Below are 18,153 nucleotides of genomic sequence, written 5' to 3'. Positions count from 1 at the left end.
TCCCCTTCCTTATCTCTCCTCCCTACCCCCTCTCTCTTCCATTTCCCTCCCCTTCCTTATCTCCCCTCCCTACCCCCTCTCTCTTCCATTTCCATCCTCCCCCCCACCTCCTCCCTCCCATCCCTCAATTATCCCCTCCCTTCCCTTATCTTCCTTCCTTCGAATACAAGACGCCGGGAGTTATGTTATCCTTGTATAATTCGCTGGTAAGGCCCCACCTGGAATACGCCGTGCAGTTCTGGTCTCCTAATTACAGGAAAGACATTGAATTACTTGAGAGAGTACAGCGCCGCGCCACGAAGATGATACCATCACTGAGGACGAAACCCTATGAAGAACGACTCGAGAGACTCAACCTCTTCACGTTGGAAAAGAGACGCCTGCGGGGAGACATGATACAAGTCTTTAAGTACCTGAACAAGCTCAGCAACGTTGATCACTCCAAACTCTTCACGCTACAAACTAACCTGAGAACAAGAAACAACGGAAAAACAATTCAAGCAAAGCGATGTAATACCGACATCGGCAGGAGTTATTTCTCGAATAGAGTTGTTCGCCACTGGAACAGCCTTCCTGCAGAAGTGGTTAGCGCAGAAACCATCAACTCCTTCAAGAAACGCATTAATCGCCACTTTGCTGCAACGGGTGTGAACTGAACGTTCCCAAGAGTAGATACACAAGTGCTTTAATCCTTCCCTGCAAGCCACTCCTATGGCAAACGGATTGATTAAATCACTGAACGCAGGCAGCCTAGTAATGAGCCAACAGGCTTTCTGCTGCCTGCTAGTCCATGTTTCCATGTTTCCCTTCCCTTATCTCCCCTCCCTTTCCCCATCCTCCTTCCCCCAACCCCTGACGTCAAAAAACTCCATCAACAGAAATCAAAATATCTCGCAACTTTTCCCCCCTTCCCCCTTCATCCCCCTCAGCCCCTCCCCCCATCCCCCCTTCATCCCCCTCCCCCTTCATAGATCGATGGATTGGCTGTCTGACCTCATATGGCGCGGCGACCCATACACGGATGAGGCCTGATTGCGCCATCGTGGAATCTCCCCATTAGTAGCTGTAGTGTCCCTTCATCTCCCTCTGATCTATTTGGCGAGGAGGAGGAGGAGGAGCAGGAGGAGGAGGAAGAGGAGGAGGAGAGTCTTTTGAAGGTTGTAATCGTAGGAAGGAGCATATAAGAGGAAGAGGAGGAGGAGGAGGAGGAGGGGGAAGAGGTAAGGCTTTTGAAGGTTAGAAGCGTATAGGAGTAAGAAGGAAGGGAGCGTAAGAGGAGGAGGAGGAGGAGGAGGAGGAGGAGGAAGGGTAAGAGGAGGAGGTATATTAAAGAAGTAAAGTGAGACGGCAGGTAATATTGCCCTTTTTTATCTTTTTTTGAGAATGGAAGTAGTAGCAGTAGTAGTAGTAGTAGTAGTAGTAGTAGTAGTAGTAGTAGTTGTAGTAGTAGTAGTAGTAGTAGTAGTAGTAGTAGTAGTAGTAGTAGTTGTAGTTGTAGTAGTAGTTGTAGTAGCAGTAATAGTAGTAGTAGTAGTAGTAGTAGTAGTAGTAGTAGTAGTTGTGTTTATTGGTGATGATGCTGTATTTGTTCCAGAAGTAGTTATCAGTAGTAGGTATGATAATAGTAATAGTAATGATAGAAACAATAACAACAACAACAAAAGGGAAGGAACAAAGTAAGGGCCACATTGTATCATTATTATATCATTATTTCAATTCATATATTTCGTTTTTTAATTATTTTCCCTTTAATAAACCATTTTCTCCATACACGTATTTTTCCTCTTCTCTTTTCTCATGATAGCTATTTATAGGTATCTCCGTTTTTTTCATTATTCACTTATTTCCTTTAGGCCATATTTTAAAACATTTCCGCTTTCATGAGAGTTTGGGTCATTTTCAGGGGTAGTTTTGTGACCCTGGTGGTAGTTTGACCCTTCCTCTGTAACCATGAACTTGAAATAACACTCATTCTCATCCGATTGATCTCCTTTACGGTATCTTCGTTTTTTCATTATTCATTTATCTCCTTATTTCATTTAGGCCATATTTTAAAGCATTTCGGTTTTCATAAGAGTTTGGGTCATTTTCAGGGGTAGTTTTGTGACCCTGGTGGTAGTTTGACCCTTCCTCTGTAATCATGAACTTGAAATAACACTCATTCTCATCCGATTGATCTCCTTTATGACCTTTGGAAAGAGTTGATGTGAAGAATCTGAGCATCAGGACACCTCTCTTCCCGAAATTAACCTCTGTTTTGGCCACTCCTCTTAACTCTTTCTATAGAAGCAGTGATTTGCGGGCTTTTTTTTATTTTTCATTATTGTTTTTGTTTTGTTTTTGCCCTTAGGCTGTTTTCTTTTCTTTTCTTCTATTCTATTATATTGCTTACTATTTAGTCCGCTATTCTATTCCGAGACCTATTTTAACATATTCCTTTCCCCTAATCCACACACATCAACCTTGTAGCACTCTCAGTACGTTCATTTTTCCTCTTAAATCTAAATATATATAAAAAAAAATACACCAAGCTAAGAGCAGATATCCACGCTAAAAGGTCAACGGGAACGATCACAAACAAATAAACCAATAAGGAAAGTTTTATAGGTCACCCCTGAAATTGAGTCTCGAACCCCATTTTCTTTTGAGTGCCTTTTTTTTTTTTTTTTTTTTTTTTCTCGACTTCGAAAAAAACAAACATTAGACAGAAAAATTAAGTATCGGTGGTGCTTTGTTACTCTTCTCAAGTCTGGATTTTTTTTATTGAATTCTGAAGGTTATTTTTTTTTTTACTTTTTTTTTAGGGCGGTGAAGTTAGTGAAGTTAACAGAAGGGATCAATCACGATGTTGTTGTTTTTTGTTGTTGTTGTTTCTAGTTGTTCAGATTGGATGTGATGTCAATATTATTTATTTCTTTTCGTTTTTATTCTTTTTTTTCGGTGGGGGAGAGAGTGAGAAGTTAGTGAAGTTAGTATATTTATTTTTTACCATTTTTATTACTTTACTATTATTACTATTTTCAGTCGTTTTTATTTTTATACAAGGGATGCGGTATTATTATTATTATTATTATTATTATTATTATTATTATTATTATTATTATTATTATTATTATTATTATTATTATTATTATTATTATTATTATTATTGTTATTTCCTGAAGTTTGTGAAGTTTTTTTTTACCATTTATATCATTTTACTCTTTTCACTATTTTTTATTCATTTTTATTTATATACAAGGGATGCAATTTTTTTTTCCTTTATAGCGGTTGGAGTTAAGTTAGCGAAGTTGATATTTCTTTTACTATTGCTACTATTTACTATCTTCACTATTCTCTATTCGTTTTATTCGTATACAAGAGACGCGGTATTATCACCTTTTTCTTGTATGGGGAGAGTGAAGTTTCTTAAGCTGACATTTTTTTTTTACTATTTTCACTATTTTTTTTCACTTTTATTTATATACAAGCGATGCGATATTATTATTTTTTGCGTGTGTGTATGTAGGGGGGGGGGCGGGGGTAGATAAGAGCAGAGGTGGGCAAGTGCGGTACTTAGTGCGGTAGTGTGGTAGTACTGCATCAGAAAAATAGTACCGCACTACCGCACTATCGCAAACTCTCTGAAAATACCGCACTACCGCGGACCACACTAAAAAATCCTGCGGTACTTTTTGCGGTACTTAGAAAACTATCGAAGACATTTGCAGCGCGGCATGCTCACAGAATTTTTTTTTTTTCTTTTTTTTTTTACAATGAATCGGACTCAGTCAATCGGCATCAGTCATCAGAATCAGTGACTCAATCATTCTGACTTTTCAGTTATTGTTCAAAATCAAATACTAAATGAATAACTCAGACCCACATGACGCTGATCTCCTCCTCCCCCTCCCTGCCCCCTTCCTCCTCTCTCGGAAAGTTGCATTCCCTTCCCTCCCCCTCCACCCTTTCCCGTCCTCTACTCCCCTGTCCCCCCCCCCCCCTTCCTCCTCCCTTACCTCCCTCTCTCCCTCCCCCAGTCCTCCTTTATTTTATTTTTGTATCTCACAAGTTATTAGTTAGTCAATGGATAGCCAGGAAAGGCACTGAAGTATTTTTTTATATTGACTAGTGACTACCGCTACCGCAGTACCGCACACCGCGTACCGCACTGGGCAAGAAAAAAAATGGGACCGCACGTAACCGCACTACTCCGAAAAAAGTACCGCACTACCGCAACCCCACTACTGATTTTTCGGTACCGCGCCCGCCTCTGGATAAGAGGACTGTTTTTTTTTAATAATTATACTAGTTTACTACCTATGCTATCCTTTATTCGTTTTATTTGTATACAAGGGATCCGACATTATTGTTATTTTTATCTGTTTCTGTATCAAAGCTCTGGCCCCTCTCTCTCTCCTCTCTCTGGCTCATCTCCTCTCTCGTCCGTTCATGATATTTGTCTTTCTATATTCACAACATTTTTTTTATGTATATATCGGGTGGTGCGACTTTAGTCATAGCCTTTGCATTTTATATTCACGACTCTTTGTAATTATCAGGAGTGTAGCATCTGTTAATAATACTCGCCTCTATTTTCATGACGTTAATTAATTGCCAATCAAAGCCCAAATTATACATACCTTTATTTCAAGTAACAAAATAATCAAGTGTATTTTTTTCTGTACAGTTTCATATTTCTGTTTTTCTATGTTATTTTTGGTTTTACTCTATTTTATTCCAGTTCACGTAAAAAAAATGTGTAGTCTTTTCAATCAACGCTTTATCTTTTATTGTTTAGCATACCTACCTCATCTTGTGTGTGTGTGTGTGTGTGTGTGTGTGTGTGTGTGTGTGTGTGTGTGTGTGCTTACGTCATACACTTTGGAGAAGAGGAAAGAGAGGCCGGAGAGAGATAAAGGCGGAAGGAGATAAGAGGAGGAGGAGGAGGAGGAGAAAGGGAGGGAGAGGAGAGAGGAAAAAGAGGAAGAAAAAGGCAGAGGGTAATTATATTTAGAATTCTTCGGAGCTGTTGCATAAAAAAGACGGATCCTAGCTTAGTTCTCTCTCTCTCTCTCTATCTATCTATCTATCTGCCTATCTATCTATCTATCACTCTGCCATACCACGCACTCATTCAACAGCAAAATGACAATTCCTCGGAAAAAATATTAAAAAGTACTACCCGAAATGCCTTAATCACTCGCCCGTCCGTCAATCCGTCCGCTCGTCCGTCCGTCCGTCTCCCTTTTTCCCCCGCCGATAATATCACTAATTGGCGGAGCGTGTCTGGTATTTTTTCCCCTTTTCCTTTCGTCCCGCGTTCGATTATTTGCGTTCGTTGGCGTGATTGACGCGTTTGATCTTGTATGTCCCAATGAGAGAGAGAGAGAGAGAGAGAGAGAGAGAGAGAGAGAGAGAGAGAGAGAGAGAGAGAGAGAGAGAGAGAGAGAGAGAGAGAGAGAGAGAGAGAGAGAGAGCGCACTTAAGCCACTATCCATCGCAAAATCAACAACGCCGGCAAAACAAGACACTTTTAACCACTCCAGTCTCTTTGTGTTCGCAACGGGATCAAAGAGGATTAAATTAGTCACAAACGAAAAGAAAAAGATTGGAGATTAAAAAAAGGCCTTCGGGTTTGATATATTTAGATTCAAGAAGAGATGTACCCAGAGCGTTACAAGTTCGACACGTGTTCATAAAAGAAAGGGAAAGAATAGGTTGAAATAAAAAAGGATTCAGGTTTGATATATTTAGATTTAAGAGGAAAAATAAGCGTACCGAGTGCTGCAAGGTTGAAGTATGTGGATTAGAGGAAAGGAATATGTAAAAATAGGTCAAAAAATAGAATAGTGGACTAAATAGTAAGCAGTATAATAGAATAGAAGAGTGGGCAGAATAGTGTAGGATAGAAATGAATAGCGAATAGTTTAAAATAGATAGAATAGTTTTGTTTTTTTTGTTTTTTGTTTTTTTTACAACAAAGGAGACAGCTCAAGGGAACAAAAAAAGGAAACAATAATAAAAAAAAGCCCGCTACTTGCTGCTCCTATAGTGAGTAGAATAGAAATGAATAGTGTAGAATAGATAGTATAGTGAGTACAATAGTGTGGAGTAGAAATGAGTAGTGAATAGTGCAGGATAGCATAGTGAGTAGAATAGTGTAGAATAGAAATGAATAGCGAGTGGTGCAGAATAGGTAGAATAGTATAGTGAAAATAATAATAAAAAAATGATAATGAACAACTTAGCAGACATGGGATAGAAAAAAAAATACTGGTTTTCAAGATAGGAAAGGAAAGTGAAAAAAAAAATAGAAAAAAAAACGTAAAATGCCGATATGATTACCCACAAACAACGAAGCGGAAGAATTTAACAGACTCAGTGGGCTCAATTACGATGAAAGTTAATATACAAAATAATGAAGAGCAAGAATTAAGAAAAAGAAACCTAGACCTTAAGAAAAATCGACTTGCAGGTAAGGATGCAGATGTTAAGAGATGAGGAACAAGCATAATGAAACAAAAAAAAAATCACAAATAAGAGATAGATAATAATAATAATGATGGTAATAGTAGATAGATAGATGACAGCTGAATAGATAATAGATGTTAGGGGATGTGAAAACCATAACTGTGAGGTGGATATGAGACAGATAGCAAGGAGATAGAAATGAAACAGGAATTGCAGGAAAGGAAACATGAAACAGCAGTAGTAGGGAGGTTAATATGAAACAGGATTAGTAGTAAGGAAACATGAAACAGAAACAGTAATGAAGGAGATACGAAACAGCCACGGCAGGGAAGTAGATATGAAACAGCCAACGTAATAGTGAGATCGATAGGAAACCGCTAAAACAATGAGATTAAAAAAACTACCATAGGAGTGAAGTAGATTGGAAACAGCTAAAACAGTGAAATGAATATGAAACAGCCATGGCAGTGAAGTAGATAGGAAACAGCTACAACCGTGAGATAGATACGAAGCAGCCGCCGTAGCAGTGAGAGGAAAAAATATATGGTGTGGGACGCGAGGAACAGCCTGCCCAGCCACGTAGTAAATTGGAACCCGACAAAAAAAGCTTTATTTAGCCTTACGCAGAGCCGGGCCGAACAAAAAGTACTCCCTCCCTCTTCCCTGTTCCAAAGTTCGTATAGGGAGCTTGAGTTAACGCAAGAAGATTTCCAGCCCGATAACGTTAATGTAGGAAGTAGTGATTTTTTTTTTTTTTTTTGACGTTGATAAGGTTAAGGGTAAAGTTAACGCCCACCTGTTTACTCGTTAGGTATTGTTTTTTGTTTTCTTTTTATTAATATTTTCCCTTACTTTGCTGTCACTCTCGTTTTTTATATATTCTTGTCTGCTCATTGTTTGGGGCTATATCAATTTTATATTTTCCATTGATGCCCTTTCATGGATCTCAGTAATAATAATAATAATAATAATAATAATAATAATAATAATAATAATAATAATAATAATGATAATGATAATAATAATAATAATGATTTATGAATGGAAGCGGACACGGGGCCTCAAGGACACATTTATCAGCCTTGCCCTCGCCCCCAGCTCTCCATCATCGTCGAGGCGGCAGGACAGCATCAAGGCCGCGTGATATTTCCACCGCGTCGTGACTTTTCCGACGAGCGCTGGAGTGTGGAGTGAAGTGAAGGAGAAGGTGATGGGGGCGAACATTGATTACCCGCGCGGAGGTCAGATTTACCCATGCCTACACACACACACACACACACACACACACACACACACACACACCTGTCACTCCGTTATCTCCTCCCCTCTTGCTCCACGCCCTCCCCGCCCCGCCACTGCCTCAGGGTGGTAGCGCCTGGGGACGGGGCGGGCGGGGCCTCACCATGACCCGCCAGCTGGGTGCGGCGGGGCCACTCCCATGACCTTATGTGTTTCCCAATATATGTAAAGTTGGCATAGCAAGCAATTTTGGATTTGATACATGAAAGCCACGAACCCATGTATTCCGTATTCTATCATCTCATGTATGTTTTGTATGTCAATAAAAACACATGTATTACTGCAACGCCTGTCGTGTCTCGATGACGGTAACACCACACCGTTGTAGCTGTCGTTCTCGTTCTAGCGATGGCCGTTGTTATTAGGCTTAGTATTACAAAGGATTAGAGCGAGCAATTCTCTCTCTCTCTCTCTCTCTCTCTCTCTCTCTCTCTCTCTCTCTCTCTCTCTCTCTCTCTCTCTCTCTCTCTCTCTCTCTCTCTCTCTCTCTCTCTCTCTCTCTCTCTCTCTCTCTCTCTCTCTCTCTCTCTCTCTCTCTCTCTCTCTCTCTCTCTCTCTCTCGTTTTTTTCCTCTTTTATCATTTGTTCTATTATCCATCTCACTCATCCTACCTTGCCCTCTTCCCTCAATCTCTCTTTTATTTCCCTCTCATTATCTCCTTTCCCTTCTTCTTCCGTCAATCCCTCTTTCCTCTCTCATTCTCTCTCCTTTCACTTCCTCCGTCAATCCCTCTTTTCCCCTTTCATTATCTCTCCTTTTACCTCTTCTTCCGTCAATCCCTCTTTTGTATCTCATTCTCTTTCTTTTCACTTCTTCCGTCAATCCCTCTTTTTCTTTCATTATCTCCTTCTACCTCTTCTTCCGTCAATCCCTCTTTCCTCTCTCATTCTCTCTCCTTTCACATCCTCCGTCAATCCCTCTGTTCCCCTTTCATTATCTCTCCTTTCGCCTTTTCTTCCGCCAATCCCTCATTCCTCTTTCTCATTATCTCCTTTCTCCTCTCCTTCCGTATTTCCCTCTCCCTTCTCCTCTCCTCCCGTCGTTCTCCCTCTCCCCTCGGGCCATTACAATTACTACTCTAAGTATCTAATAATTATGATTTAGCCTAATGACTGTCCGCCCGCCCGCTTCAATTCATTGCTTCGAACTAATGAGTGAAGCTTCAATCCATTCCTCTGAAACAAATGAACGAAGCTTTGGCTCGTGCAGTGAAATAAGAGAAAAAATGTTAGAATTGTGTGATATTCGGCTCCGCTTTTACGGCTCTCATTTACTGTTAATTATGTACGAGTGTTGTGAAAAAGAGCCATTTATAAGAACTAAGTGATTCGGTTGTTATAACGAACGTGTGTGTGTGTGTGTGTGTGTGTGTGTGTGTGTGTGTGTTTTGATTTGCGTTTTTTATGTATTATCTTGATCTACACACACACACACACACACAATGTGTGTGTGTGTGTGTGTGTGTGTGTGTGTGTGTGTGTGTGTGTGTGTGTGTGTACGAGCATACGATTGAAGCATCTTGATATTTACTCTCTGCATTATTTATTTTATCTCTTCATTTATTCATATCTAGTTCTGTGTGGTCTGCTGCTGTGTTGGCTTGGGCTCATTACAAATTAATGTTTCTTAGTTTTCCCTTTATATATATACAGTTTTTGAGGAGCACATTTCCAAGGCAGGTTGATACTAAAATGAGTAGTAGTAGTAGTAGTAGTAGTAGTAGTAGAAGGATCGTCACTCGTCTTCCAAATGCTCATAAGTAGTAACAAAACAGAATCGCAACTTACTACACAAAATTTCTAACACCTTTTTAGAGCTTTCGCCACAAAGTCTGTCGTACACAAAACATTTACAAATAGTTCAACAAATCTTCGGAAATCTCGTGCCACAGTTTAGCACCGGGGAACTTATTAGCAGCAGGTTATTTTTCAGCAATGTCCACCAGAGTGACACCAACTCTGCAACGCCCACAAGATAGACAATGCGTTACGGGCGAAGCGTTGTCCAGGCAGTGACGCGGAAAACTCTACGGACACGGCCAGCCACGTTTACATTACTCAACCCCTTCCGTGACAGACATTGCGATCACCCTAGACTTACCCCCCCCCCCCCCCTTTCATAACATAATCATTCTATGTCGCTGTATAGGTCATGTGTTAGTAGGACCATAAATGAGCACACTAATAATTTTTCGTAGCATAATGAGCTATCTTTTGATCCCTCGTAACCGCCAGTTCAGTTACGTATTTGAAAAACCTCTCAAAGTTTTTCATGGACTATTTTATGATCCTAGTGATAGTTTTACCCGACTTCTGCATCTTGAACGGAAATGAACACCCATGGAAAACCAGATAATCTTTTCTGTGGCCTTGGGAAACAGTCGTAATGGGAGGAGAATATGCTCGTCTGTTTAATCTTTTAGTGTTATTTAAGACTGTGAGGATATATATAGTGTTACTCTTCTGTTTCATTGTTGTATACCTGCAACAATAAACTATCAATAAGTCAATCAGTGTTTGCTTGGGCGCCGAAATGTTTAAGAATACGTATACGGCTCGGCTCGTGGCGCCCGTATCTTGCCTTCCACCTTGCCGGATTATCGTACTCCTAGCATCGTAGTTATCGGTTTCTGGCCCATAACTACTGCCAAGAAGCACCAATAATTAACCGTTTTTACGATAACTATGTATGAAGTCAGTTATTGGGGTGAAGGAGATAGTTCTTGGGTCGGAAATCGGCAAACATACGAGGGTGAGTACGACAATCTGGCAACACTGTCTCGGCAAGGTAAACAAGCGGGCGGCGGCGGACGGGCAGAACACCTATTAGCGGCAAGCCCTTCCTTATGGATTATTTATAGTGCCGCCGTGTGTCCTTTTTATCTGAGAGGTCAAGGCGGCCCACTTTGACCCCCGGCACCCGCTGACGAGGTATGTTCGACTAAGGGAGCCTGTGGGAGGGATGTGCTGCTCGTCTCGTCCGGGGCTCACTCGTGTTACGCAGCTGAATTGTTTTTTATAGTGTTGCTCCATAGGTCGGTATTATGAGGCACTTTCAGTTCTCACGTCAGCTATTTCTAAAGGTCAAAGAGGGAAGCAATCGGGTTCTAATAAGTGTTTCTTTAGGTTCATGGTACAGAGGAAGGATCCACCACCAGGGTCGTGTTTGAAAATACGACCCATAATTACACACAGCTCCGAGGGGTGGCATTGCTTTATTCTGGCAGGTTACAATGTCCTGGCCATCCCTCTGGTAACCCATTCCATTGCAACTTACTTTTCTTCCGAGATTTGAAACACAAATGTAGCAGTGATAGGTTATTATATTTCTCTAGTTTTACACCCATTGCACAGCAGCGTTACATTAATTTTATTGACAACTTGTTTTGTTCATGTCTTATTCATCTGTCTTCATACCAATTTCCTGCATAAATGGTCAAATGTAGAGGGTGGGAGGGGGGTGTCCACCCTCCCATAAGGATGTGAGTATTTGTTAGATTGAAATATAGTTAATTCAAGTAAATAAAGCCCCAAAATTGGGATGTTAGGTTTGGTTAGAATTGAATATGCTTCATTCTGATCCTGTCACTTGCAGTCAAGGCAGCAGCAGAGTCCGGCCTCCTCATGGTCTGGTGAGGACTGAGGTGCCAATATTTCATCGTCTGCATATTCTGAGGACAACACTTGTATTTCTGGTTAGTATTGACATATTGACATTCTTCCTATTAATCTGCGTTATTTTTTTACAGAAATTATCATTTGGAGGGAGGAGGAAAATTCAGAAAACTTGTGGTATGATGGGTGAGAGTTAGCTAATTAATTATAAACACTGGAACAATACCAGAAATAAAGTTTGCTATACCATTGTGAGACAGGTAAAGTTATAGATATTTACTGTTATTATTACATGGCAATAGGTTATTGTCCTTAGTGGTAATGTTATTATTATAGGTGTGATATGTTATTACCTATAAAATTTACATGGGATTCAATTAGTTTAAGAAAACCCTGAATGTAAGGAAACTAGTTTGGTGGTAGTCAGGTGTGTCATCTAAAACTGGGTGTAATTCTAGAGTTTTGCCTTCTCTACCTGAGGGACTGAACCTGGTGTCTGTGGGGTGCTGGGAGTGTGCTTCTTCGTTGCTTTATTAATGAGGATTTTCTTTCCTTGGGTAACAAGTTTTGTAGGAAACTATGATCATGATCAACATAAAAACTATTTGCAACTGCCCAACCAACTTTAATGGATAGCAAATTAAAACTGCTAAATGTGTAACAGACAGCCCACACTAAACTAGTAACGTAGGCGAGGCGGTGGCTGAGTGGTTAGCGTGCGGGTGCCACGTCCAGAAGGACAGGTTCGTGTCCTGCCCAATGCCATAAGCTGGGATTTTTCAGTTACATGAGCATAACAGGCTGGGGCCCCACCAAGAAGACTACTGGTGCCATAGGCAAAAAAAAATCACAGTTATGGCAATTCATCTCAGCTTGGCTCGCCCCACCTGGAGGATGTAAACATGATACTCACTGATATATGTATTCAAGATAATCCTTTGGTAGTTAAGAACAGTGGATCAAGTTTTGAAACTAAATTATCACACCTGATCTCACCTTGCTCCTGGCAAGGAAATTATGCTGGTAGTGCTAATTCCTGTTTTCTGTATAGCAGCTTGTTGCAGGCCCTTTCTTTCAAATACCTTTGCCCACTTCTTCTGACAGTAAAGAAAAAAAATCCAGTCAGACTTTTCAGTCTTTTGTATACATGATTATGATTATCTTACATCCAAATTTATCTCACCCTCACAGGAAGGATGGAGGGAGGGAGAGGCATGGAGGAGGTGGATGAGGAGGAGGAGGAGGAGTTGTCAGAGCTGCTGCCACACAAGCAAATGAAGGAGCTGGAGGAGCAAAACAAATTCATCAGGACGCTGTACAAGGAACTGCAGCAGGAACAGGACCAGGACCACCAGCAGCTCCAGAAGCAGCAGCAGCACAGACAGCAGTGGCAGGAGTTACAGCACCAGCAGGAGCAACAACAACAAGAACAAGAACTACAGGAGCAAGGGGTAGAATGGCAAGAACAAGAACAACTGCAAGAAGAACAAGAAGACCAAGAGAGACAGGAGCAAATAGAACAACAGCAAGAGAAAGAAAGACTCCATCAACAACTGCAAATACAGCAACAGAATCAGGTGCAAAAACAGGGACAGGAACAAGAGCAACAACTACAAGAAGCCCACCCCTGGAAGCAGCAGTTACAGCAGTACAAGTGGGAGCATTGGCAGGAGGAGGAGGTGGAGGAGGAGCCAGAAGACCCCCTGGAGGTACCGCAGCCACAGGGGGAAGGGGAGCTGTACCTGAACTCGGACCCACTCGCCCTCCCGCCAGGTAAGGTTAGGGATGTCAGGTGTACCAGGGTGTCTTTATTTATTTATTTACTTACTTATTTGTGTACTACCTGTGTTTTGCCTTATACTTTTTCACATACTACTCTTACTTGTACACTTTAATATGGCTACTACTATACTACTACTACTACAACTACTTCTGCTGCTGCTGCTACAATTACTACCTACTACTGCTCTAATAAATATGATTACCACTCCTCCTCCTCCTCCTTTTGTTTTTCTTCATATGACTTTAATATTTTTCCTACTCATTCTTTTGCTTGTGCTATTAACCTGGATTTGAGACAGTTATCATTATTACTATTATTATTATTGCTATTATTATGAGAGACAGTGAAGGATGCAGAAGGGAAAAGAGAATGATTAGGAGTAGAAGAGATAAAGAAGGAGGAGGAAGGAAAACTAATCCTCATATAATTTTTCAGGTTTGGTCTTTGGAGGACGGAGAATCATTAAAGCAGAGGAAGTGGAAGAGGAAGAAGAGGAAGAGATTGAGGTTGATGAGGAGATGAAGGGACTCATTCCGCCAAAGGAGAAGACGAGGGAGGTGGAGGCGCAGAACCGCATCATCTTCTCCCTCTACGAAGACTCCCTCCAGACGTCAGGTGGGTGGAGAGACAGAGAGAGAGAAGTGCACAACCAGACATATGCATCCTTATTTTCTGTATTTTCTGTGTCCTCGTACATTCGGCTGTTTGCCTCGGTAACATAAATATTCATATGTCGTGTAATATATTAAGTTTAAATAAAAAAATAAAAAGAGAGCGAGAGAGAGAATTAGTCTAGCAAGTGAGTGTGTTTGAGTCTGGTTGATGATTAATGTGTATATGTGTTTCACCTTGGCCTCACCCCCCACACACACCCCCACTCACTCCTCTCTCTCCTCCTCACCCCAGAACACTCCGGCTCCCACACCCTCCGCACCTTCCCCTACCCCTCCACCCGTGCCACCACCGCCACCTTCCCCTCCTCCTCCACCCCCTCGCTGGCCCCTGAGTATGCCGGGGGCGGGGCGGCGATGGGGGCGGTGGTGAAGGGCATACTGGCGCAGGAAACGTCACACCACAAGGCACTGCAACTCAACTTGGCCCTCCAGCAAGCCTTCCGCGCCACTATTGCCAAGCTGGAACTGGCGCTGAAGAAGAACCAGAAAACGCAGGTGTGTAGGACAGGTGTGGGATGCAGGTGTGTGTGTGTAAGTGTGTATGTGGTAGCTATTTGTTTTTATCCTGTTACAGTTTTTCCTTCTTCCCTCTGTCATCTTTTTTTCTACCCGTCTCTCATCAGAAAGTAAGTGTGTGTGTGTGTGTGTGTGTGTGTGTGTGTGTGTGTGTGTGTGTGTGTGTGTGTGTGTGTATTGTTTCTATCTCGTCACAGTTTTTACTCTTCCCTCATTCTCTATCTTTTTCTTTATCCATGTCACATCAGAAAAAAGATTCAGCTTAATAATCTCATTTATCTTATGGCTAAATAGCATCATCTCACTGCCTCACTTTCCCCCCTTCATCCCCCTCACTTCCCATCATTCCCTTCCCCAGGCCGAGGCAGCAAAGGAACTAGACATGGCATGGACGCCAGAGGGCACATCAACGAGCCTTGGGGTGAAGCGGAGGACGAGGGGGGAGGACGGGCAGAGGCAGCACCTGGCGTACTCGAGGCTGTCCGTTCCCTACTTCAAGGACTCGAGTGGCATGAGCGCTCCCATGAATGAGGACGGGAAGAAGAAGGTGAATGATGGCTACCTGGACCTCTACACCATTAAAAGCCGATTCTGTAAGTGTAGATGGGGTCGGGGTGGGGGGGGGGTTGTATGTGTGTGTGTTGATTGGTGTATTTTGTTCGTCCTTTTTTTTCACGTCCTGGAGTTGCAATTTGTCATGTGTGTACGTGTGTTTGTCTAGTTGTGATATAAAGAAAAAATTGTTCTCGTGGGGTACGTTTCACATTCCCTCATCACTCCACTTTCCTTTTACTCCACTGACACACATATCATCACTCCACCACCTTCCCACTTTACCTCACCCCCCTACACCACTTCCCTGTTACCACTACCCCTCCACTCCACTTCCCTTTCACTCCATTCTCTCCTCCATCACTCCTCCACTTCCCACATTACCTCACACCCCTACACCCGCCCTCTTACCCTTTCCCTTCCACTCCACTCTTACCCATACCACTCCTCCACTTCCCCACTTTACCACACACCCCAACCACCTCCATCACCACCACTCACTCCAATCCACACTCCACCTGCAGGGATCACCAGGGAGCAGGTCAAGCTGAGGGAGATGGTGGAGATGGCTTGGAAGGAGCAGTGCATCAAGAAGGTGAAGCAAAATGTGAAGGACCTCACACGGAAGATAAGGGCGGTGCTGTCCAGGGAGGAGCTGGATCAGAAGGTAAGGGAGCAAGGGAGGGAGGGAAGGAGGTAGAAGGGATGGGAGAGAAGGGGGGGAGGAAGGATGGAAGGAGGTAGAAGGGATGGGAGGGAAGGGAAAGAAAGAAGGGGGGAGGAAAGGATGGGAGGGAAGGGAAAGAAGGAAGAAAGGAGGTAGAAGGGAGGGAGGAAGGAAGGGAAGGAGAGAAGGAAGGAAGAATGGAATGGGAGGGAAGGAAGGAAGGGGGGCGAGAGAAGAAAGGATGGGAGGGAGGGAGAGAGGGGTGACTAGGGTATTTTATTTTTTGCTTGGCCCTGCAACTGTCTTCTATACCTTGGAAAAATATATAATTACCTCTCCTTTCCTCACACACACACACAAACACACGCACAAATCCTGATTACTCTCTCCCATCACCATTTTTTTGTGCAGCATCTTTGGGGGTCTTCTAATATAACCTCCAACTTCCTTCTTTGACATTAACATAAAGCTACGATCACCTGTCCTTCCCTCACTCACCTCCTCGTCTCTTCACAGCTGTTGGAGGTGACCCAGGAGAAGCTGAGAGAGGAAGAGAAAGAGCTGGCGGTACTTGAGGCCACCAAACCCGAGGACTTCACTCTCCCTCCCCGACACACACCCTATGACTGGGAGCTGATATCTGCGCAGGGGGTGAGTTTGGGGTGTGTGGGGTGAAGGGGTTGTGGGTGGGGAGGGGGAGTGGTGTGGTGGTTGGGGTGATGGTGGTAGCAGTTGAGATGATGTGTTGTGGTTGTCATGTTTCTTGTGGTGTGTGTGTGTGTGTGTGTGTGTGTGTGTGTGTGTGTGTGTGTGTGTACCTAGGCATCTCCCATTAATCTCCTTTATATTTGTTTTCCCATCCACCTTTTCTTCTCTCCTCCTTCTCACCCTCCACCCTTATTCCACCATTTCTTTCCTTTTTCTCCTTTCACACTCACTCTGCCACTCTATTCTTTTCCATCCCTTTCCCTTTCTCTAACCATTTCTATTTAATACTCACTCCACCTCTCCACCCTTTCACACCCTTTCTCCTTCTCTCACCCTTCCCATTTTTACTTACTCCACCCCTTTTTCCCTTTCACCCTTTCTATTCCATACTCACCTCACCCTTCTTCCCTCTACTCTCACTCTTCCCTACCCTCTCACACCCTTTTCTCCCCTTCTCTAACCCTTCCATTCCACACTCACTCACCCCTCTACTCTTCTGCACCCCTTTCCCTTCTCTCACCCTTCCCACTGCACACCTACTCCACTTCTTTTAACCCTTCCCTAACCGTATCTTCCACACTCTTTTACTCTATCCTCTCGCACCCTTCGCCTTGGCACAGTTCGATGGTCAGCGGACAGCCGTGGAGTGCCAGCTGATGTGGGACAATTTGCTGCACCCTGAGATCAACCGCGAGGCCTTCAGCGAGGAGGAGGACCTGATCATCCAAGGGCAGGTCAGGTGGGACAAGAACCACAAGTACAACAACTGGGAGGCCATCGCAAAGTGGCTCGGGAACAACCGCACGGGCTACCTGGTGAGTGTGTGTGGTGTGTGTGGTTCGGGGGGAAGGTTGGGGAGAGAAGGGAGCTATGGTAGTGAAATTGACCTCTCTTTTCTTGTCTCTTGTTCTGTTGTCTTTGGTTGGGATAGTGTTGAGCAGGTCTATTTGTTCCTGTTTTTGTTTTTTGCCCTTGCTAGAAAAAATAATTGTGTTTGTGGGGTGCAGGAGGATGCGAAAGGGACATTGGTGCTTGTGTGTGTGTGTGTGTGTGTGTGTGATGTAAACTATTTAAGTGTCAAGAATGGATTGTACACTTGCAAAACAGTCTGAATTTTTAAGGCATTTGCGACATACTTTTATCCTACATCACTCACTCACTCACTCACTCACTTATTCCCTCCCTCACTCACTCACTCACTCACTCAATCATTCCCTCACTCCCTCACTCAATCCCTCACTCACTCACTCACTCAATCATTCCCTCACTCCCTCACTCAATCCTTCCCTCCCTCCCTCCCTCACTCACTCACTCATTCACTTATTCCCTCCCTCACTCACTCACTCACTCAATCATTCCCTCACTCCCTCACTCAATCCCTCCCTCACTCACTCACTCACCCACCCCTAGCCACTCACCCTCCGCCTCTCCCCTGCCAGGTCATGCAGCGCTGGGTGAACTTCCTGGAGCCCACCCTTCACCCGGTGCAGTGGACCATTCGCGACACTAAGCAGCTGCTGGATTCTGTCAACCTCCTGCGGCGTGGTGAACACATCCCTTGGTCGCAGGTGAGGTGTGGGGGTGATGGGGGGAAGGGGATGGTAATGATCTATCTAGTCAATTATCTATTTATATATTTATCTATCCATCTGTTTCTCTATAACATTCATCTTTCTTGTCTATTTATCTATGTTATGTTTGCATGTCTATATCAATTTATCTATCTGCCCATATATGTCTTGTCCTCCTTTCTGTGTATGGGGAGAGGGACCAAGTGAGTGTGTGTGTGAGTGAGTAAAGGAAGAGATAAGATGAATATTTCTCTGTACATCATTCATCTATCTTCCTATCTATCTCTCTTTCTCTGCCCACCTGCCCACTTACCT

The 18,153-nt window shown here is 43.1% G+C and overlaps 1 protein-coding gene across 3 annotated transcripts in view; it reads left to right on the top strand.

The window, feature by feature from the left end:
* LOC127000830 (uncharacterized) overlaps positions 1-18,153 on the top strand; it is a 58,197-nt gene that overhangs the window by 27,042 nt on the left and 13,002 nt on the right. For 2 of the 3 annotated variants that reach the window (XM_050864897.1, XM_050864895.1), the window contains exons 1-10: positions 10,517-10,683; positions 11,348-11,447; positions 12,559-13,140; positions 13,586-13,765; positions 14,057-14,319; positions 14,699-14,933; positions 15,417-15,559; positions 16,076-16,210; positions 16,888-17,082; positions 17,707-17,835. In XM_050864897.1, the coding sequence (XP_050720854.1) occupies positions 12,564-13,140; positions 13,586-13,765; positions 14,057-14,319; positions 14,699-14,933; positions 15,417-15,559; positions 16,076-16,210; positions 16,888-17,082; positions 17,707-17,835 (1,857 nt within the window). In that variant the 5' untranslated portion in view covers positions 10,517-10,683; positions 11,348-11,447; positions 12,559-12,563. Of the gene's footprint in view, positions 1-10,516; positions 10,684-11,347; positions 11,448-12,558; positions 13,141-13,585; positions 13,766-14,056; positions 14,320-14,698; positions 14,934-15,416; positions 15,560-16,075; positions 16,211-16,887; positions 17,083-17,706; positions 17,836-18,153 lie in introns of those variants that run through there. The other variant, XM_050864896.1, reaches the window with a different exon arrangement.

The sequence above is a fragment of the Eriocheir sinensis genome, chromosome 19, assembly GCF_024679095.1.
Source record: "Eriocheir sinensis breed Jianghai 21 chromosome 19, ASM2467909v1, whole genome shotgun sequence".
Taxonomy (NCBI): domain Eukaryota; kingdom Metazoa; phylum Arthropoda; class Malacostraca; order Decapoda; family Varunidae; genus Eriocheir; species Eriocheir sinensis.
This window is presented reverse-complemented; position numbering and strand designations above follow the sequence as displayed.